The sequence below is a fragment of the Oryza sativa genome, chromosome 1 (assembly GCF_034140825.1).
Source record: "Oryza sativa Japonica Group chromosome 1, ASM3414082v1".
Classification (NCBI taxonomy): domain Eukaryota; kingdom Viridiplantae; phylum Streptophyta; class Magnoliopsida; order Poales; family Poaceae; genus Oryza; species Oryza sativa.
In genome coordinates, this window is record NC_089035.1 from 37,609,183 (window position 1) to 37,632,739 (window position 23,557).

A 23,557-nucleotide genomic window follows, 5' to 3' on the forward strand; every position below is an offset into this window, starting at 1 on the left:
TTGACCTATGCCGTGGACGTGCTGGTTGTAATCATCCTCGTCTGCAATATTTTCCAATCCAACAATTCTCCTTTTCCCTTCACGAACAACATGTAGTTTCTTGTTACACGGGTCAACTATGTAGAACACTTGAACAACTTGTTTGGCGAGAACGAACGGTTCATCCTTGTACGCGTTGTTAGCCAAGTTGACAGTGGTGAAACCTTCATTGTCAACTTTTACATTGCGAAGATCGACCTATCGACAACGAAACAATGGGACTTTGAACTTCAAGTAATCTAGCTCCAATATTTGCTCAACTCTACCATAGTATTGATCACGACGACCACCGTCACTAGCAGTCTCGATGCGTAACCCACTGTTCTGCACTGTGCATTTGCTGTCTTGCTTTACCGTGTGAAAGGTGTATCCATTTATGTCATATCCTTACCAGGTGGTGGCACTCCATTCAGGACCCTGTGACAACCACTTAAGTGTTTCACTAGACAAGTTCTGCAACCTGGCAATTCGGTTCTTCAGCCACTCGTTGAAAGAAGACATGTGCTTGTTTCTGACCCAACTCTCTGATCGGCCTAGGTTCTCCCGTCGGAGAACTGCAAGGTGTTCGTCAACGTACGGCACCACCTCAGTCATATGCTGCAATACTGTGAAATGAGCTTTATCGTACACCTTCCGATCCAACCTAATAGTCTTTCTTCCAACAGTACCAACACCATCAAGCCTCCCTTCGTGATGAGATCGTGGTAATCCAATTGAAGATGTTTCTGACATGTAGTCCACACAAAAATCGATGACCTCTTCGGTGGTGTAACTCTCGATGATACTCCCTCGGGGTGTGAACGGTTCCGTACATAACCCTTAAGGATCCCCAGGTACCTTTCGCAAGGATACATTTGCGTCATGAATGCTGGACCACAGCACTTTGTTTGCCTCACAAGGTGCACCGGAAGATGTTCCATTATGTCAAAGAAAGTTGGAGGAAAGTACATCTCAAGATGACATAAGGTTCTCACAAGTTCTGCCTGTAGTTCATCTAGTCCCTCGGGATCAATGATCTTCTGGCCAATTGCATGGAAGAAGGAACACAACCGCTGGATCGTGTGTCGCACCTTAGGAGGCAAAATATTCCTTATTGCAACGGGCAACAGCTGTGTGATAAGAACGTGGCAATCATGCGACTTCATTCCTACCAACTTAAGATCTTGCAGTGAAATGAGCCTACTGATTCTTGATGAGTAACCAGATGGAACCTTTATACCACTCAAACATGTTAGCAAATCAATCTTCTCTTCTTTCGAGAGAGTGTAGCAGGCTGGAGGAAGGTAAACCCTGCCGGATTCCGTGGTTATGGGATGTAGCTCCGAGCGAACACCCATATCTTCCAGATCTTGTCGGGCGTTGAGACCATCCTTTGTAGTACCTGGGTTAAGCAGTAATCCCATTAAACTCTCGCATACATTCTTCTCGACATGCATCAAATCTATGCAGTGGTGAACTTCAAGATCCTTCCAGTATGGTAGTCTCCAAAATATTGACTTCTTTTTCAACATGCTCCTCTCTTTTGTCTTTTGTTTTTCCACATGCTCCTCTGTTTTTTCTTTCGATGTGCTCTTCTCTTTTCGCTTTCCAACTTTCCTCTTTTTTCCAAACTCGTTGGTTATTCCCATCACTAAGTTGTGCACCTCTGTCCCTGTTAGCTCTGCCGGCGGTCCGGCTGTATCTCTGTGTCCATTGAAATTCTTTCTTATATTCCTATACGGGTGATACCTTGGTAGAAATCTCATGTGACCCATGTAGACCGTCTTGTGTGAATGCTTCAACCATTTGCTTCTTGTTTCCTCCATACACTCCGAACACGCCCATTTCCCTTTCACAGTTTGGCCAGAAAGGTTGCCAAGGGCCGATTAATCGTTGATGGTACAAAGCAGCATCGCATGGAGGTTGAAATACTCTTGTGCATATGCGTCCCATGTTCGTGTGCCCTCATTCCATAGCCTTTCGAAGTCATCGATTATCGGTTCAAGGAACACATCAATATCGTTGCCCGGTTGTCTCGGTCCTTGAATGAGCATGGCAAGCATAATATACTTTCTTTTGAAACACAACCAGAGAGGAAGGTTATAGTTAACAAGCAGAACTAGCCATGTACTGTGACAACTGCTCAAATCACCAAAAGGATTAATGCCGTCCGTACACATTGCGAAACGCATGTTTCTTGGGTCATTTGAGAATTCCTGGTAAATCCTATCGATTGTCCTCCACTGTACTGAATCTGCTGGGTGCCTCAGCATACTATCGACTTTCCGTTCTTCGGCATGCCAGCGCACAAGCTTAGCTTGTTCCTTATTCGCAAACATTCTCTTCATGCGCTCCGCAATTGGGAGATACCACACCACCTTTGCTGGGCCTCCCCTCTTTGACTTACTTCCTTCACCTTCACTCTTTGCTCGTTTGTATCTTGATGCCCCACAGATAGGACAGACATCCAAGTCAGCGTATTCCTTGTAATACAAAATGCAGTCGTTCGGACATGCATGAATTCTTCTGACCTCCAGGCCCAACGGACATAATACTTGCTTCGCTTCATATGTCGTTTGCGGTAAATTGTTCCCCTCTGGCAACAGATCCTTTAACAGTTCAAGAAGTTCTGTAAAACTCTTGTCTGACCAGCCATTACTAGCCTTAAGCTTCATGAATTCCAACACGCATGACAACTTGCTGTGCTTCGACTTGCATCCATCATACAACGGCATCTGACAATCTTCCACCAACTTACTAAACTTCTCAAAATCTTTGTCGTTGTCCTCTGCGTCTTCAATGTCATGCAACATTGTAGATAGACATTGAGTATCCAAATCTATGGTCTCTCCACCTAAAGGAGAAGGTACGAACATGCCTTCTCGAGCTGCGGCGGTGTTCTCTACATCCTGATCCAACACTTCTTCAGCTGCGACATCAGGTGCCTCTTGCTCTCCATGCTTGGTCCAGCAGGTATATTTCTTCATGAATCCATTCATTATCAAATGAGCATGCACTTCATCCTTGTCTTCGATCATCTGTTCATTCTTACAGTCCCTACATGGGAACAACATGTGCATGCTCATCCTACTTTTTCTGTCATTATCCGCAAATGTGACAAATTCAGTGACCCCCTCTCTATACTCGGTAGACGAACGATGCGCATAGTACATCCATCTACGATCCATCTGAAATCAACAACATACGAAGAAAAATATATGATGATCGATATATTGAGAATAAATGGAGAATAATGTGTTTTTTCCCTTGAATTTTAGCAAAAAATCGCCCCCCTTGCCCTCCCAACCGATTTGTGAATAGTAAAATGGTCGGGATGGAAAGCAGTTGGCGGTTTGGAAGGTATTTATAGACCCAACACACCTCAAACGGGTTAGATAAAAAAAGCCCGTCAAAGGTATTGGTCATACCTTTGACGGGCTTCAATTCAGTGGCCCGTCACTGGTATCCCCTCACCTGTGACGGGCCAGAAAAGAAAGCCGTCACTGGTGGCGGCCCATCACCTGTGATGGCTTGTAATGTCTTGGCCCGTCACAGGTGAGGGGATACCAGTGACGGGTTGGAAGCAAAACTCGTCACTGGTATACCTGTGACGGGTTTTCCTTTCGGCCCGTCACAGGAGAGGGGATACCTGTGACGGGCCGCGGCCGGATGCCTCACCGGTGACGGCATCCCGTATAACCCGTCAAAGGTAATGGTCACTACTGACCAAATCGTTTGCCCGTCACAGGTATCCTGTCAGAGGTGTGAGGATCTGGCGTAGTGCGTGGTTATGATTTTTTTTTCTACAAACACTATTGTGTAACAGAAACTAAAAGTGCAAAAACTAGTTTTAGAGAATGTTCAAACTTTGACCATACCTTATGTTTAATGAAGGGGGTATCATGCTTTGTTAATAATATTAAGTTGCAACTGATATCTTAGTGATTTGGTGTTATATAGGGGGCTGTTCAGATTGATGTCATTTTCAACCATATTATTTTTTTTAGTAAAGTTGTCAAAAAAAGTGCATACATTTAGTTTGATGCTAAACTTTGGTAAATACATAAGAAATCCTGTCAAAATTTTGGCAATTTTGACATTGCCAAAATTTGATAAGTTTTATTTTGGCTACCATCTGAACAGCCCCATAGTGTTTGTTGTTACATTGTGGTTTTTTTACCATTGAAACATGCTATGAAATAGTAGAAGTGTGTTGCCAAAATTTAGAGAAATTTGATAATTTGACACTTTTTCGTTGCCCATTTGTATTAATTGACACTTGTGAGGATGACATATAGGATCATCTGAGTGAATGAAAGTGGGTCAAGATGTCAAATAATCGAAACACATTTTAAGAAGTGTTAAATTATCAAATCTCTCCCAAAATTTATTGGTGATTTCTGTGTTTTGTTCCCATTTTTTAAAATTGGTTGGTTATTTCGGTCATGACCAAAGAACGAACCAAAATGACCAAAACCGAAAAGCCTGCTCTGACCGTATGCCCTACTGCCAGTATTTGGATCTTAGTTTAACCGTGTTTTTAAAATATATTTTTAAAAAAATTCAATTTAAAACAAGTCTTATAAAAGTACAGTAGGTACACGAATTGAAGTTGTTTGAAGGTCCGGATCCTAACTGTCGTAGGTACACGAAGGTAGTACTAATTCCTTGGGTAGCTGTAGCTCGAGTGGTACACGTAGGACTAATCATCACACAATTATTATTTGCTATATATCTATCTATTATATTATTAGAACAACTTTGAAAGGAGGCACCACGTTCGCTGTGGGGACTAAAAATTCCCACACTAATCAGAGAAAAAGAAAAAAAAAAGAAAAGGAGAGTCCAAGTAGAAATACAATCTAAAAATAGCTGAAATTTAGAATTAAAAATAAGCAATATTAAAAAAAGTTTCCATATAAGAACCCAATACGAGATTAATCAAAATTCGAAATAAAAATAAAATAAAATCCAAAATTAGGAAAAAAAAAGAGAGTCCAAGTAGAAATACAATTTAAAAATAGATGAAATTCGGAATTAAAAATAATCAATATTGAAAGAAGTTTCCATGTAAGAACCCAATACGAGATTAATCAAAATTGGAAATAAAAATAAAATAAAATCCAAAATTAGAAAAGGAAATAAGAGTCCAAGTAGGAATACAATTTAAAAATAACTGAAATTCAGTATTAAAAATAAGAAACATTAAAAGAAGAGTTCATATAAGAACCCAATACGAGATTAATTAAAATTTGGAATAAAAATAAATTAAGTAACAGGCCTATAAAAGAGTAGAGTGGTGGCGGTTGATACGACATATAAAAATTGTTAATAAAACATCAAATAGAATCCTACTGACGATTAAAAAGGAGGGACGTCAGGCAGGCCGTGAAGCAAACGAGTAAGGCGGTTGCCGGAACTTCTTAGACAGTAAAAAAACAAATCGTATTGATAATCGTATTCGATTTTTAAAATCTCAATGATAATAAAAAGGAGAAGCAGCGAGCGGGGTGTATAAGAGTATAGTTGCAGAGCCACCGACGGTTGACGGGACTTCTAGAAAATAAAAAATGAATTCCAACGATAGTTATGTTCGATTTTTAGAATCACAATGACAATAAAGAAGTAGGTGGCGAACATGCTGTAGAGGGGCATAGTGGCATCGTTTGATAGGACTTCTAAAAATTATAAAAAATGAAACTATAAGTTATGTTCGATTTTAAAATCTCAATGACAATAAAGAATGAATTCCAACGATAGTTATGTTCGATTTTAAAATCTCAATGACAATAAAGAAGGTAGGCAGCAGGCGAGCCGTAGAGGAGGACAATGGCAAAGCTACTGACGGTTTGGCAGGACTTCTAGAAAGTAAAAATGAACCCAAACGATAATTATGTTCGATTTTTAAAATCTCAATAACAATAAAGGGTAGAGACAATGGATGGCCCGTAGAGGAGTATAATGGCAACGTTTGACGGGACATCTAGAAATTATAAAAATAAAACCCAACATGACAATAAACTCTAAAAACTACAAAATCCAATTTTTAAAGGTTCCAAGAAGAATGAATAAAAATAGTGGTAGATCAAGCAAGCAAATAAAGAAGGAGATGATATAAGGGGTAGCAACTGGTGTGACTTTTAAAAAATATATAATTAGAAACACAAGGATGATAAGGTTTAGTCTTTCAAAGTCTTAAGACAATGAGATAGCTATTAATAAATTTTAAGTAAAATCATACTAAAAAAATATATGATTTTGTTTGGGTGCTAGCCACCCAGCTAGTTCTTATTATTTCCTCGAAAAAAATATTGTTAGTTATTTAGCGCAGGAGGATTTGACTTCTGAAATCCCGGAAGATTCTATGGTTTGCACCCATGCATTCGTTTTGGTTTCCCCCTGAAAATAAACTCGAGATAAACACACACACAGATTTTAAAATACCGGTAAGCTGGGCGCATACGCACACGGGGGCTCTAAAGAAGACGCACAAACGCGACAAATCCCGTATGGGCAGGGGCCCGTGCGTGGCGTTACGGAGCATGGCTTCACATATCGGGGACCTGCATGCCGTCCGGCGGCCACTTCTCCCATGCCGGCAACGACCACACAAGCAAAGCAAAGCCATTATCCGTCATCGCCCAATTAAAGCGTTTTTTGGATGTGGTTTTGTCTTAGATTCCTACAATCTGTCCGCCAGATTAGGCTTCAGGTTTTGTGCTTATCTATCGATCCCTTATTAATATACCCTGATTAATTAAGTGCAGTACTTTGACGACCAAGGAATGATATGTATGCAATTTTGTGGTGATATACATGTATGCTGAGATCGGTGCCCATGTCACCGGGTGATCCCGGCAGCTAGCTGCGTACTGTGGATGCGCGTATAGTATATAGTATCACCAACGTTTGCATGGTGGATGCGCGTCGTTTTCCGCTTGGAAGTGAGGGCGAAAGTGCGATCTAGGAGGGATCGATCGAACCGGTTCGGAGGAAAGACTGCGATCGATCGAGCCGTAGGATGGAAAACTAGGGAGGATCTGATCGAACCAAATCTCGAATCTGGGAAGAGAAAGGTTAAATCTTGTTCATCACATATTGAAGGGAGAGGCCCCTAAGTTAATACTCCCTCCGTTCCATAATAGAAGAGATTTTGAGTTTTTGTTTGCACTATTTGACCACTCGTTTTATTAAAAAAAATTAGAATTATTTTTTTACTTACTTTATTATCCAAAGTACTTTAAACATAACTTTTCGTATTTTATATTTGCACAAATTTTTTAAATAAGATGAGTGGTCAAACAGTACAAGCAAGAACTAAAAATCCCTTATATTATGAGACGGATAGAGTATATGTGGGAGACAAGTGGGATTGATAATGCGAAGGATGATATGAGATCGATCACCTGCGAATTCTCTAGATTGGGAATGTTGGGAATATTACCCCAACTTAAATATAAAGATCAGATGGTGATGGAAATCTCTGATGGGATATAAAAGCTGAATGGGTAGGGGGGAGCTATGATGTTAGTGTGAGTGGTCAATTTAGGGTCTACAGTCTCCCCTTGTTGGCCATAGAAAATGGAAAGTTGTGTCTCAAAAATGAATAACACAAGAGAATCTACTACACATTCTAAATGTCAGAGCACTTACATATTGCGGTGGGAAAGAATGAATAATCTATAACCTCATCAGTATTTTTTGGAGGTGTATAACCTTATTGTTCAAAACATACCATGTGATTTTTACATCAAACACGTAATTCACTTTTTATTTACACGAGCAATTGATAAATGTTTACACATATTAACTAATTATGAATTTTAACTCATATAAAATAATGATTTTTAGAAAGCTAACTAAAAAGAGAACAATGCATGGAAAACATTAACATTTCAAAATTCAGTGAGCAAGACAAAAAAAAGTAGAATGACACAGGTGGTGTGATAGCATATTTGTCACCACGACCATTATATTCCTTTTAAAGTAGCATATAGTTTTTTCTTCGAAGAAGTCTGCTCCATCATTTGCTTATTATTTTATCAGCCGCAACTGAAATTTAAATTTTAAAACATAACTTTAAAGTTAATTTTTTTCATCGTAGTTTTTTTAACATTTTCTTTTAAACATCTATGAACATGGATATGAAAGTTCTTTACTCACAAATCACTTTTGGTTAGTTGTTTCATTTTTTTCATGGTTTATGAGCCACACAAGTATACAACAAATGATGAGAAGCACTAGTATTTCTATTGAAAACACACATTGTATATGTTATATTTATGGGCACCAGTATTTGAATCGGATAGGTAAAGCCAAGAAGAATCTACAACTCCACCACCGGACTACCTGATTGGCTCAATAATATATAATTTATTTATAAATGTAGTTTTTCCCCTATGGAGAATTTCTTAATAAAAATATCAAACATATCTTGGAAGCAAATAATATCTGGTGATACTTTTCTTGTGAAATTATGCTTTTCAGTCACTGTCCTTATTTTATTTTTTTTATTCCTTCATCTATTTGGATAAGTACGGAGTACCTAACATAGTTTTAGGGAGACATTATTTACCAAAACTAAAGTTGCCAAACTCGAAATATACTCAAATGGCATTGGGTCCAGCCAGCCCTTAACTAAAAATTACTAGGCCTACTTTCTTAAAAAAGGGAAGGATAGCTAGCCGGCCTAAACGAGCCAAGCATTTCCTTTATTCCACAAAGGAGGAGGAAAGAACATCTTCGATCGATCGAGCACTCGATGATACCTTGAATAAACCTAGCCAAGGAGTGAATGATTAGCGTGCTAATCCTCTCATTTCCGCCTATCCTTCATTCCTCAACCTCTTGCTCGTCTCGCTGGCACCCATATATTAAATAAGGACGGGTCTTTAAGCCTCCTATCTAATCATGATTATTATAGTGTCGCCGGTATCAATCTACCACCTTACTCCATCCGTCAAAAAAAAAAAAAAAGACAAACCCTGATTTTCGTGTCCAACGTTGGACCATCCATCTTATTTAAAAAAATATGAAAAAAAAATAAAAAGACAAGTCACGTATAAAATATTAATCATGTTTTATCATCTAACAACAATAAAAATACGAATTATAAAAAAATATCATATAAGACGGACAGTCAAAGTTGGACATGAAAACCTAGGGTTTGTCTTTTTTTTGGACGGAGGGAGTATATATATCCGTCTAATCAATTACCTAAATCCACACTCCCTTTTGGAAATTCGAATGGAATCAAGAGCCTTTTTTGCATTGGCATGGCGACCTTTGCTCCGGAGCAAGCGCTGCTGCTCCAATTCTTTTTGCTGGGAATTACGCGCGCCACCAACCTCAGCTTCTACCTCCATCATTCTCTGCTTTAGTTGTGAAAGGGCAAATTACCTTAAATATAAGTGCGAGAGTCCCTCACCTCAATGGTTAGTTTTTGGGGGTAGGAAAGGCCCTTTTACGATCCTACAATTCGTATCAGAGTCTGGCTAGTTTAACATCTCTGACCCGATAGACAGTGTGTGAAGGACTGATGGACCGTGGGTGCCTGCGGGACCCGTATACCTGAGGGACCGTGATGAAATGATGAAGTACTGAGGGACACCAATGTATGAAGGGGGAGATTGTTGAATAGTCCCATATTTGGTGATTGTGGACCGTGGTGAAACGGTGAAGTAAGGACTGAGGGACACCAATATATGAAGAGGAAGATTGTAAATAGTTATATATTGATTGTGAAAGGGTAAATGACCTAAGATATAAGTGTGAGAACCTCTCATCTCAATGGTTAGCTTTTGGGAATCTGCAGGCCACATTTGCGTCACACTGCAGCGAACGCCCTGATCCCTTTCGGCATTTCTGTGGTGCTGCATGCTGGGAAAAAAAGAGAAAAAGTCCGACGGAAGGGCAACAAGACACACCTTCACCGCAGATATGGTACGGAGTAGAGTTCGAATTGGACGGTTATTTGAGTTGAACTGGCAAAAAAAGTGAGTTATATATTCTGTGCACTGATAATGAATCCGTATTGAAATCATTAATTAGATTCACACGTTGTATTTATAATTCTACATTGACTAATAATGAAGACTTGCTTTGAGTAGAATATTATAAAAAAATCCGAAAAAGAATCCCATATTCTAAAACTGGCTTAACAGTCCTTTTTAAACATGCATTCGGGCAACACAACCAAGATTTGTAAGATGTCAAGTTCTGCTTAGGTAATAATATCTGGTGATGTTGATGGTGTCACAATAGAAATTGCCAGTAAATTTGTTGGATAGGATTGTTAAAATTGTGAGGTAAAAACGTCATATCACATAGGTTTTTTTATTTAAAATAATTGTGTGAAGTGAGTGTAGCTCAACTGGTTAGCATCTTTGTGGTGGAACCAGCATACCCGGATTCAAATTCTAGATTTGACACGAGTGTTCATATTTACGACTAATTATTATTTCAGTAGTAGGTGATATATCCGTCAACAACGAGACGTCTATGGTAACTTCATCAATCTTAAATATTATTCGGTGGTAGACGACATACTCATTAACGGCGAGACATCTCTATGATGACTTCGTCAATCTTAAATATGCCTATTGTGACCGTTTAGTGATGAGGGAATAAAACTCATAGCTTATTAGGACAATTTTGTTTTGAAGCCAAAACATGCCTTATCTAAAACATTGCATTTAAAACAGTATTTGATCATGTTTGTTTCATTGTTTGCTAACATAACTTGTACACATAAACGTTGCCAAACTTACATACTAGGATTTGGCCATGCCAATCTATTTTTTTCGAAATTTGATACAAACGTAAGTGCTCGTTTAAATGCGCGCACACTCACCTAAGAGCAAGGTTAATAGTATAGCCCACTACTAGCTATAATTCATCTATAACCAATCTAATAGTCAATTCATACAATAATTGATTACTATACTATTAATATATGGTCCCACCTGTCATACGCACACTGCATCTTGTAGTCCGTGCTGCAGCTAGCTACAAATATGTAGCCCGCTGCTATTATCTCTCCTCATTTATGTCCTTAAAATATGTTTGCAGCTGCCTTATAGCATGCTATTGTACCTGCTGTAATACACACATTATATTTTTACAAGCACATCAGAAACAGAACTGATATACCACGAACCCAGTGAGTCCAGGGACATTTATTACATGGATGAAAAGATGTGTCGTGCTTAGCTGTGTTCTTCGTGAACAAGAATGTACAGTAAATGAAAGTGAAATACCTTATGAGCTTGGTATAATATAGTACTGTGTACAACAGCAACAATATTTTGTTGGAGATCGATTTTCTGGTGGATTTGATCTCTTCAATATTGACCAGACAAGCACCTGAACAGCGAATTAAGAATTTAGGACTTCGATTCAGATGAGAGTTCCAACAGTTCAAGAGCTGAATGTCCATATTGAAATACTTAATCATGCATGGTGTACAGGTATATAATAAACGGACCCATAATCATCCATAACATCGATCGGTTTAAAGGGAAAAAAGCTCCCCAACTACTTCTAATGCAACCTTGGTGAGCGAACCCATGGGGCCCTAAATATAGCCATGATCTGGTATTTCACTACAATTTCTGCAATTGGCAACAAGTACTACATGCATGGAACTTTTCCTTTAAAAACCCAACGTTTTTATAGCCTTGATTTGCTGAATATATGCTGATGACACCATCAATTTGGAACCAGCTTGTTTTGTTTATTCCTTACTTTTCCTCCTCCTGAATGACCCCCACAGAATTTATGCAGGATTATTGTCAGGCAGGTTGTACAAAACCAAAGCGTTCAAGGAATTTTGTGGAGATGTTAGTATTGCATTTATACCACTCGAGATGATACGGAGCATCACTTGATGAACAGCAGCGAACAGGTTTGATTTGCACCAGAACTCGACCTTGCGAATAAATACGGCAATAACTCTACTGGAGTACTGGTCTACTCTCATCTTCAGTTTTGTTGCAAAAGCATACTCTTTCCCTTCCAAAATAAACAAATTTAGCACATGACACATTTTGACATATATATAATACAAAATCTACGATATATCACATTACCAGGTTTTGTTTGTTTTAAGACGAATGTATTACGCTACAAGCTCCCAGTCAAGCATTTACTACATGCTAGGAGAAACATTAGGATTTCCGTGTGTTTATTTAAAATGATTTTTTTTCATGTGTAGGTATATTTATTTTTTCTTTTCACATCCATATTAATTTATCTGAGATTAGCTAAAAAATTTAGGCGTCATAAGGTTTTTTGGGACGGATGTAGAAAATTTTAGGCTCTGTTTTTTTCCCTGTACCGTGTAAACTATTATGGCATTGCATTGGGTAGTAGCTGATCCATTTCTAGTTGTTTTAGATCATACGAATTGGTTATTGTATTACTTAATGACAATTTAGGCTGTGTTCTTTTACATGACTTCGCAGCTCTTCTTCTTCGTTTTCCGCGCACGCTTTATAAATTACTAAACGGTACATGTTTTGCAAAAAGTTTCTATTGAAAAGTTGCTTTAAAAAATTATATTAATCCATTTTTCAAGTTTTTTTATAGCTATAACTTAATTAATCATGCGCTAATCTATCACTCCGTTTTGTGTACGGAGGGGAGGGGTTCCCAACCCCTCCAAAAGAACACAGCCTTAGAGCAGGCACAATAGCAGACTCTAACACAGCTATAAACATATTTTAAGAAGATAAAAGAGGAGAGAGGAGCAACATGCTGCATATTTATAGTCAGCTGCAGCACGGGCTCCAAGACACACGGGCTCCAAGACACATGTGTGTATGACAAGTGGGGCCAGATATTAATTGTGTACTATATGTTATAGGTAACTTTAGCTATTAAATTGACTATAAATGATTTAGAGCCAGCAGTTAACTATACTATTAAACTTGCTCTTATGTGTCGAGAAATTCTAGCATTTTTTCTATCTGGTTTGGATTATGACCGAGGTTTGAAATTTTAAAGTGATTTTTTTTAAAAAAAAATAGATTTTTAGGTGAGAAGACGCTGACTTAATAGCAGGTACAATAACAAGCTATAAACCAGCTATAAATATATTTTAAAGGGATAAAGGAAGAGGTAGAAGAGCAGTGGGCTACAGATCTGTAGCCAGCTTTAGACTCCAAGACGTAATGTGTGTATGACAGGTGGGACCAGGTATTGATAGTATAGTAAGCAACTATTGTACGAATTGGCTATTACATTGTCTATAGATGATTTAGAGCTAGTTGTGGGTTATACTATTAAACTTGCTCTAATAGTAAAAAAATCAAACTCTTAAGTTTAAATCGGCTGTGAGCATGTCTTCTTGTGTCGGCGTTCTACCTTATACAAGTTGACCACATCGGAGGTTCTAGGGGAAAACGGTTTTATTATTCTCTCACCCTCTCGCTCAGTCGCAAAGAGGTGGCTAGAGTAGAGTTTGGTGTCGGTTGTTAGGGTTAGATTTTGGACGATCTTGGCTATAGTTCCTTTATTCGCTTAGCAGCGATCAGTCATGCTTAGTAGCGACCGGTTCGGTGATAGATTTCTCCCGAGTATATATTTGGTGTTATTGGTGCGTGAATGGTGGTTATTTTTTCTTTGTTTTTCTGTTTACGACCTTTAGAGTTATAATCTTTTTTTTACACTATCAATATAAACTTTACACTGTTCGGTAAAAAGTCGTTAAAAAATCGGCTTTGAGGCTTAACTTAATCGTGTGCCGGTGGGTGGGACCCGGTTTCAGTCCCCTCACCAACCCAAAGATGGCAAGATTCAACCTTGCACCAGCTCAGTACAAGCACCAGCTCAGTACGCGAAGTAAGCCTGACACACACAGCGAGGGAATAGCCGAGTAACCACGGGAAACAACGGGGTTCTGACCTTGTAGGGTGGAGTAACCACGTGACAGGGGCTAAGACTTTTGAGAAGCCAGCAGTAACTTCATCTCCTAGCCATATCGCTCTTTTTTTTAAGGGTGTGTTTAGTTAACGCTAAAATTAAAAGTTTGGTTGAAATTGAAACGATGTGATGGAAAAGTTGAAAGTTTGTATGTATAGGAAAGTTTTGATGTGATGAAAAAGTTAAAAGTTTTAAAAAAAAGTTTGGAACTAAACTCGGCCTAAATCAAAACAAGCCATCGCTTTTAGTTGTGTTTAGTTCACGCCAAAATTAAAAGTTTGGTTAAAATTGAAACGATGTGATGGAAAAATTGAAAGTTTGTGTGTAGAAAAATTTTAATGTGATGAAAAATTTAGAAGTTTAAAAATAAGTTTGGAACTAAACCAGGGCTTTATGGCTTAGGCTCACCCCGAGGACCGAGTTTGAGCAATCTCTCCCCGGAAGTGTAGAGGCGTAATTGCTTTATCTCAAAATAAATTCATTTTTCATTTGTCCTATAGAGTACTCCCTCTCTAAAATAACGAATCGAACCTAATCTAAACAAATATGTACTAATAATTATGATGTGTTATACTCTAGTACTATATCGGTTTTTCTTACGAGGCAGTACATACCAATGTAAAACTAAAAGATCATATTGTTCTCATTTTATCAAATCTCAATGCCATTATTTTTTACTTAATCTATTTCTATTACATTTATTCATTAATTTTACGAACTCCGATGTAATAATTAGCCAAAAAAACTTATTTTAGGATAAATCGGAGAAGCTAAAAATAAACTTATTTTGAGACAAATAGAGTAGATTTTACCTTGATTTTTCGTTAGCACGTTTTTCAAACGGTTAAACGGTGTATTTCATTAAAAAACTTTCTATATATAAGTTGTTTTAAAAAATTAATAAATCAATTTTTAAATTTGCAATAATTAAAACCGACTAGTAATTAATCGTGTGCTAATGGCTTTCTTGTTCTGCGTGTGCTAACTTAATCTTCATCCAAATGTATCTCAAACGGGACCTAGCTGCTTTCGGGAGAGAAGGCTAAGAATTTTTCTCCCATGCAAGTAAAATGGGATAGTTTATGAGCATATGGTTAAGTAAATATTAGCTTAAAAATTAAAAAAATAGATTAATATACTTCTTAAAGAAAACATATATATACATATAAATTTTAAAAACTTATCATTTAGTTGTTTAGAAAACATGTGGATGAAAAAACAGAGAATAGAAGTTCACGTCATAGTCACACAGACTTCATTTCCTACTTCGCCCGAGTTTAGTTCCAAAATTTTTTTCAAACTTCCAACTTTTCCATCATATTAAAACTTTCCTAAACAAATAAACTTTCAACTTTTTCATCACATCGTTCCAAATTTTACCAAACTTTAAATTTTGACGTGAACTAAACACACCCTTCGTTAAAAAATGTCAAGTTTATTTTTAGTCAATCAAACTAAGAAATACATATTTAATTGGAGCCTACGAAATACAACTAAAGTACGAATAAGGGGCATAGTTATTTCTCTTCACTGATAGTTTGTCTGAAAGTTGCTAGAAACAAAATCTTTATAGCACCTGATAAACATATACTGTACTAATAATTACTTCCTCCCTCCTTAAATGTAAAAGATTCTGACTATGAATTACATGTTTAAATTATGAATCTGGATATGCACAATCTGCATATGCACATAGATAGATTTATAGATATGGTCCATAACATTTAGAGTCGAAGAAAATAGTACACTATGGCCCTTTTTGAATCAATGAGTTATTTTTTAGCCCGCCCTTAAATAACCCCAAATAGCCTAAAAGTTCCAAACACGTGAGCTATTTCAGGGCTATTTGGAAATAACCCATTAAAAAAACTATCTCCCTCAAGGGCTATTTTAGGTGGGACTTACTGAAAAAGTGTCTTTTCTCTCCCTCTCTCTTCATGGGAAAGTGCATTAAAGGCCAAATAGTTCTCAAAATAACCCTTAGATACAAACAACTTACAGCTATTTTCTTATGCTAAAAAAATATTTCTCAAAACCTGGCCTACAGAGAGAAGATGAAAACGTAAAAAAAAAAAAAAAACTGAAAGGTCTTTGCCTCTTGCCTCCTGGAAGGCCAGTCCAGGCCGCTGAGCCGAGGCGGAGTGTTCGTTATTATAAAGCCGCAAGCGTTTCCATTTCCCTCCCCATCTTCCTCTTCCCTCCCCTCTCTCTCCATCACCAGCTCATCCCTCTCTAGCGCTCGTTCGCCCGCCCCTCCCCCCTACGGCCCTACGAGCGCCGCGCTTCTCTTTCTAGCCCCCTCTTCCGCATTACTCCCTCATAAAGGAGGAACAGAGGAAAGACTGGGCAGAGGAGAGGACCTATAGCTGAGAAGAAGCAGAGCAAGTGAAGGAGAAAGCCCCGTAATCTTGGCCATCCTCCTCCTCCTGCTGCTGCTGCAACTCCGGCTCTGCCTTTAAACAGTGCAGCCCGGGCGGCGCCGGCCACGACGCTCGTACTCCTAGCTAGCAGCGGAGAACGAACAGCGTGCAGGGACTCGCCTCGATAGCACAGTAAATTCCATTCCATATCATATACCATTCCAGCCATCACTCTCCACCGGCACCCTGCATTTACTGCTCCCCCATCACTCGCCCCGGCTTCCTTGAGCGCGATCTCCAGATCATCTTTTGTGTAGCGAGAAAGGTTGGTGCTCTTCTTCTTCTTCTTCTTGCTGCTGCAGCTGGTGGTGTTGTTTTTTTTATTGGCGGGGTCGGTTTCCTGCTCTGTTTTGTTAAGTCATATTGTGCTGTCCTGGATCTTGATCCGACGTCCGTCCGTACGCACTCACGCAGCTGACGACGGGGAAGGGCGGCGTGGTCAGCATGGTGCCGCGCGAGCAGGCGGAGGAGGCCATCGTGGCTGACAGCAACGGCAAGGAGGAGGAGGTCGGGGTGATGGGCGTCAGCGCCGGGGAGCACGGCGCCGACGACCACCACGGCGGCGGCGGCAAGTTCAGCATGAAGAACCTGCTCTGGCACGGCGGCTCCGTCTGGGACGCCTGGTTCAGCTGCGCCTCTAACCAGGTATAACTCATCCTGCTCCGCCATGGCCGCCATCGCGGCCATGCAGCTCGCTCGATGAAGGAATCATATCGAGACGAATCCGAAAGGCAGCGTGACTGAATTTCTGAATTTCCTGGTGGTGGGTTTCTGCAGGTCGCGCAGGTGCTCCTGACGCTGCCGTACTCCTTCTCGCAGCTCGGGATGCTCTCGGGCGTGCTGCTGCAGCTGTTCTACGGTTTCATGGGCAGCTGGACCGCCTACCTAATCAGCGTCCTCTACGTCGAGTACCGCTCCCGCAAGGAGAAGGAAGGCGTCAGCTTCAAGAACCACGTCATCCAGGTACCCGCCCCGCCTTGTCATGCCATGGCCGTGCTGGCCTTGTCGCTTCTTCGTATCCTCCTCCTCATCAGTAACGGATTGTTACAGCTTCTTATCCCCGTCTTTATGTGGCATAATCGAAAACACATTTTTCTCGAGCACGCATTTTTTCCCCTTCCGTTTGGTCGTTTTCGATCCTTACTGGCTTGAAAAATGCCTCCTTTTCTTTTGTGAAAATGGCAGGGGGTATTGGATCCCCTGCCTCCCATGGCTCTCTTCTGGTTGCTTGCCGAAATGAAAGCCGAGCCTGAATCGAGCTCATCCTTAATCCTTGTTCAATTAATCACTTATTACTGCAAATTTTGCATAACTACACAACTATAGTTACTATACTAACAACTGGGGCTAATGGGAGAAGCTTGTGACGTTGACTGGTGGCAGTGGTTCGAGGTGCTGGATGGGCTACTGGGCCCGTACTGGAAGGCGGCCGGACTCGCCTTCAACTGCACGTTCCTCCTCTTCGGCTCCGTCATCCAGCTGATCGCCTGCGCGAGGTCAAATTCCTTTCCTCCCCAACTCAACCAACCAACCATCACTCTCCCACTGTCACTTCGCAGCGCCAGTGTAAATATGTAGCCGTGCTGCTGCGCAACAGTGTGTCGTGGTGACAGATTGGGTTTGTGCGGATGGGCTGAAAACCTGACCGATAATTTGGTGGTGTTTTCTTCAGTAACATCTACTACATCAACGACCGGCTGGACAAGCGGACGTGGACGTACATCTTCGGCGCGTGCTGCGCCACCACGGTGTTCATCCCGTCGTTCCACAACTACCGGATCTGGTCCTTCCTGGGCCTCGGCATGACCACCTATACCGCTTGGTACCTCGCCATCGCCGCCCTCCTCAACGGCCAGGTGAGATAAGAAGAGGGAAACTGTCCTTGTCACTTTCTCGATCATCCATCGCGTCTACTACATGTCCATTTAGCTTGGGTTTGCAGTGACTGATGATCGTTTGCGTCGCAGGCCGAAGGCATCACCCACACCGGTCCAACCAAGCTGGTGCTGTACTTCACCGGCGCCACCAACATCCTCTACACCTTCGGCGGCCACGCCGTCACAGTGTAAGCAAAGCAGAACTTGCTCTGTTTGTCCAGTTGTTAATACTGTACAGTAGTATTAGTACTAGGACTACAAGCTAATCCTCCTGAGGAAGTGAAGTGAGGGAGAACTTTTCACTAGCTGCAGCTTTTGCCTGCCAATGTGGAGGACATGTCCCGATTGGAAATCAGGTTCTGGTTTCCATTCCATTGGTCCCCCTCCATGGTACTGGTACTCGCACCTCACTGGTCACAGTGTAGTATAGTGAGTACTACTACTACTACTAAGCTTAATTAAAACACACGTAGCTGTAGCTTTGCAGCTAGTTAGCTCTATGGCGTACAGATCCCAATGGATGGATAGGGGCACTTAAAAATTCCAAGCCTGTGCGCGGTGGGAAACAGCTGCGTTAGCTTGCGACCATTAGTCGGCTGATCGATTGATATCGGTCGATAAAAATTTATAAAGATCGATCCAGCTGCTAAAGCTCGGTGCGTTCATGTGCATGTGCGATGTGCTGAACTGGTGATGCATCCAAAAGGTCCCCTGCTAGTACACGCGATGGTTTAGGGGAGAAAAGAATGGGCCACTATGCATTAGAATAGACTCCTTGAGCCCCTTTATTCCCATTGCTCGTTTATGTGCCTAATCTATTGCTTGGATTATTGAGTGTGTTTTTGCTTTGGCATGATTAGAGGCCCATGCGAGGAATAATTAGCGTTTCAGTGCGCTGTTCCTTCAAAATGCGATGGTCGTTAGTGCCTTAGTGGTCGCATGCAGTTCGGATTGGAGATTTGATGATCTTATAGTAGTATATATAGTATCTCCTAGCTTCAAAAATTTAATGTAGTGCTACCAGTACTTGTTCCATAGTTGTGAAAATTGAAAATGCTTTTGATGGGTTGGAAATGGAATGGAATGATAAGGGGGGCCAGCTTCATTCAATTCAGCTAGTGCGGAGTTCACATCAAGCTATGCAATTCCGTGCTAGTTGCCCTAATCCAACGGGGTGAAATGATTTCCATCATGGATTGGGACATCTTGGTGCCAAATCATCCAATGATGATTCCATTTATATCTTACTACTACTATTATGCTGCTAGGCTTGCATGGGAAAGTTTAGCTTAGTGGGGCGAAGGGGACACAGACCTGCTTTGAGAATTGCTTCCCAATTGAAGAATGTGAGTGTCTTTGTCCATCTTGACAATGCCCCTCACCACTTCTGGTCTCAGGCTAATTCAAAGCCCAGTTTGGTAGCGACATGAGACCATTAGCATAACATGCATGGGATGGGATCTTCGCTAGCTGTGGAGCAGAGTTTTTAGGTGATTAGTACTCGTATTTAGTGGTATAAATTATTATTGGCAACGGCCTTATTTGGCCGTATTTGTCGGCTCCTCCATCATTTGACCGGTGGCGGATACATGTGTTGGTGAAAGAAAGAAAGCAATTGCGAGATTCCCCCTGCCGCCGCGATCCTTGCATGTATCCTGCCTGCGTGACTAGGAGAAGCAGCAGCTGTAGTAGTAGTCCTACTTTTTGGCCGTATCATTTGATCAAGCTGATTAAAGTCTCAGCATCATTGACTCGCATGTGCCGAGGCCGTTTTGTCCGTTGATTTGTTGATTAATAACCTGCAAGAAAAGAAAATAATGACTGATTGGGGGTGGCTGTTTTGGATTGGTGCAGGGAGATCATGCACGCGATGTGGAAACCGGCCAAGTTCAAGTACATCTACCTGCTGGCGACGCTGTACGTGTTCACGCTGACGCTGCCGTCGGCGTCGGCCATGTACTGGGCGTTCGGGGACGAGCTGCTGACCCACTCCAACGCCTTCTCGCTGCTGCCCAAGACCGGGTGGCGCGACGCGGCGGTGATACTGATGCTGATCCACCAGTTCATCACGTTCGGGTTCGCGTGCACGCCGCTCTACTTCGTGTGGGAGAAGGTGATCGGCATGCACGACACCAAGAGCATCTGCCTCAGGGCGCTCGCGCGGCTCCCCATCGTCGTCCCCATCTGGTTCCTCGCCATCATCTTCCCCTTCTTCGGCCCCATCAACTCCGCCGTCGGCGCGCTCCTCGTCAGCTTCACCGTCTACATCATCCCGGCACTCGCCCACATCCTCACCTACCGTACGGCCTCCGCGCGCATGGTAACCTCAAGAACCTCTCTGCACATGCCCTAACTATGCCCCATCATCATCGCTGCATGCATGTTTTTGTTCCGGTACACCGCCTCGTCCATCCATCCACGCATTCAATGGCAGGTACTAGTGCAAGCTAGGGCGAATGCAACGTGACGGCCAACTTATACTAACAACTGGGTCCGATGGATTTCATCGACGCTTCCTCCGTGTTGCTATAGCTGAGCAGCGGATCGGTCGAGCCATCATCAACAGTGGCGAGACTGGAACACACAGGCAATAGAATAGACAGTGGAGATCTGTGCGCAGGCAGCAGAAGCAAGCAGCAGTTCGTGTTGAATGCAAAAGCACAGCCGGGCCGTGCCCGGGGCCCACCTCATACATGGGCAAATCCCCAATCATTGAATCCAGCCAACAACCACATTAATTCCAAGCAGCGCCCCCCCCCCCCCCCCCTCCCCTCTCGATTCTGGCCGCTGCTTTGGCAGTATCTTCCCCAAGAGAGGTTAGCTTAGCCTAGTCACTTTGGTTTAGTGACCGTGCCCAGTTCTGGTGCGCTACTGCTCCCATGTATAGTGTCTCAGATTAGGAGCCCAACCAAAGGTGGTCCCTGCTTATCTGGCTGGCTGCTGCCGCGCGGCTCGGTACAGCGGACGAATCCACCCGTAGACTCTCTGTGCACCGTGCGCGACGACGCGAAGAAACGCGCGGAAAGCAACGGTTGACGCCGCGGTGGATGAGGTGGGACGGACGCGCTGCTGATGTTTTCGCGCCGGCGCTGCTATCGCGGGTGGGACATATGTAAGACTTCCGCTTGGCGCGTAGCCGGAGGCGATGGCGCGGTGGTCGCCGTCGCGCCCGTCAGGTCAGGGGGCGCGCGCGGCTAGCTTAGCTTTTTTCGCGCGTGGGGGGAGGGGTTTGGGAGATTTTTGTGCGTGGGTAGCCTTTCCCTCTCGATCCCCTTCCTTTTTCCGCGCCTTTCCGAAAGGCGATCGACCGAACGTGCGTGGTAGTACGGACGCGGCACGGCGAATAAAACCAGCAAGCACCAACCATGTTTTATGTTGAGAATCTACAATACGCATCTCTTTTTTGACGAGGGTTTATGTTGTTGTTTGCAACAGAACGCGGCGGAGAAGCCACCGTTCTTCCTGCCGAGCTGGACGGGGATGTTCGTGCTCAACATGTTCATCGTGGTGTGGGTGCTCGTGGTGGGCTTCGGGCTCGGCGGCTGGGCCAGCATGGTCAACTTCATCAGGCAGATCGACACGTTCGGGCTCTTCGCCAAGTGCTACCAGTGTCCCAAGCCCGCCCCGGCGTTGGCGCAGTCGCCGGTGCCATTGCCGCACCACTAGCGCGCGCCCGTTCCGCACCACCGCCGCCGCCGCGGCGGACCGTGACAACGTGCACCGCCGAGCCCGGAGCAAGGAACCTCGCTCTCCTGGCCGGCACGGCTGCAAAAATTCAGTGTTGCTTAGGTTTTGGTCGCCTTGTAATATACAAAGCCTCTCCTCCTGTGCTAGGGTGTCACACCAAAATGGTAGAAGAAGAAGAGGGCATGGGTCCCTACGATCTTGCCCCGGGCCGTCCGCTGCCGCGTTGCTTTCCCCCGATCCTCGATGGTGTCCTTGTGTTTGTTTGGCTTGCCCCTCCCTCTGGCGATATATATGTGATGGTCGTCATGGCTTATAAAGATTTTCAGCTCATGTCACATTTTCATATGATATGATGTAGCATATCACTATAGGGTTATTTGTTTTCTACCTGGATGGAGCTTGGTCCATGTTGTCTAGCGCGAGCAATTGTAATCGGCGATTCCTCGTGCTAGCTAAAGGCAAAACACGGAGGCCTTTGTTTATTGCGTTCCGCTTTGGATGTTCTTATTGTAAATGTAGAGCGATTGCTCGCTTTTTTTTTTCTTCTCTTCCGTATGTGTTACCTTTGCGCCAAGCGATTAAAGTTTCTTGAGAAATTTTATGGGCTTCTTTGAAAGGACCACAAAGCAAGGGAGAAAGATATGGAGCAAAAAAAAAGATGTGCTCGTAGTAATGAATGGTGGTCGAGTGGGGTTGTGATGCGGGTGCGGCGCGGGTCGGCGCAAGCTATAATGACTCGCACTCTGAAACTTGCTTGTGAGGCTCAAATGCTCATCCAGAGTTCTAAAGATGGAGGCTACCACTACTGGCTACACTGGCTTTGCATAGTTGACACAGCGTGTCACGCAGCAGACGGCCCTGATTAGCAGCCCATCTTATCACACCAGCATACTGATACACCGGCGGTTGAGGCTAACTTTATAAGGATTAGACTCCACTACTTGTACTGGTACTAGTAGTAGTACAATTCATGGATGCATTATTGTTGGCTTGTGCTTCACAGCATCGATACGGACTTTGGTTAGAGAGAAGATTGTGCTTTAATTCGCCCATGTGGGACTCCTAGGCTCTCCCCAAGCCGTTGCAAATGGGATTCTCTCTAATCCCTCACTCCCTCGGGCATCAGCCTTCACATGGAGGGGGCATGTGCTTCTATTGACAGGTTTCTCTTTCCAGATTTCCTTTTGCTGGTATCTGTGTTCCTTCCAACCATCCATGAGAGGGGGGGAGCGAGGTGCTAACTGGGGGAGCATGTGCTTTCGACTTCACAGCATATAGATGTTTTAATCTGACAGCAACTGGCCGTTGATGATAGTTTTTGTTTGATTTGATCCCTGTGTTCTTAAGTTTGAAGTGTATATGGTATAGTACAATATACTTACCTCTGCTCGAGTCCCATCTTGCACATGGTAATGCCACTTGCCGTTGAATGGAATCCCAAGTGGAAAAGAACATCAACTGATGATCTAAAGAACTATGCTTAGTGCTTACTTCTATTTGCAAGGGAATTGTTGGCGATGCTAAGATACGCCTCAACCATGTGGAGCATATGCCTAATTTTCCGATAACTTTCGCTATCTGACAGGCTACATGTACCAAGCTATGAGTTTGAGGTAAAGAATTATATTATCT

The 23,557-nt window shown here is 42.4% G+C and overlaps 1 protein-coding gene across 1 annotated transcript; it reads left to right on the forward strand.

Annotated features, from left to right (window-relative positions):
- The first annotated feature begins 16,126 nt into the window (after nt 1-16,126).
- On the forward strand, nt 16,127-22,521 carry LOC4324749 (auxin transporter-like protein 1). Its single transcript, NM_001405433.1, has 8 exons — nt 16,127-16,626; nt 16,776-17,006; nt 17,139-17,324; nt 17,745-17,857; nt 18,034-18,217; nt 18,329-18,426; nt 20,093-20,558; nt 21,674-22,521. Exons 2-8 carry the CDS (start codon nt 16,806-16,808, stop codon nt 21,902-21,904), a joined length of 1,479 nt encoding a protein of 492 aa, NP_001392362.1. The 5' UTR covers nt 16,127-16,626; nt 16,776-16,805; the 3' UTR covers nt 21,905-22,521.
- The last annotated feature ends 1,036 nt before the right edge of the window (nt 22,522-23,557 follow it).

Coding starts and splice junctions, on each gene's coding strand:
- LOC4324749 (NM_001405433.1), top strand. CDS start 16,806: ATGGTGCCGCGCGAGCAGGCGGAGGAGGCCATCGTGGCTGACAGCAAC. Junction 18,427..20,092: donor GGCGGCCACGCCGTCACAGT/GTAAGCAAAGCA, acceptor GGATTGGTGCAG/GGAGATCATGCACGCGATGT. Junction 20,559..21,673: donor GTACGGCCTCCGCGCGCATG/GTAACCTCAAGA, acceptor TGTTTGCAACAG/AACGCGGCGGAGAAGCCACC.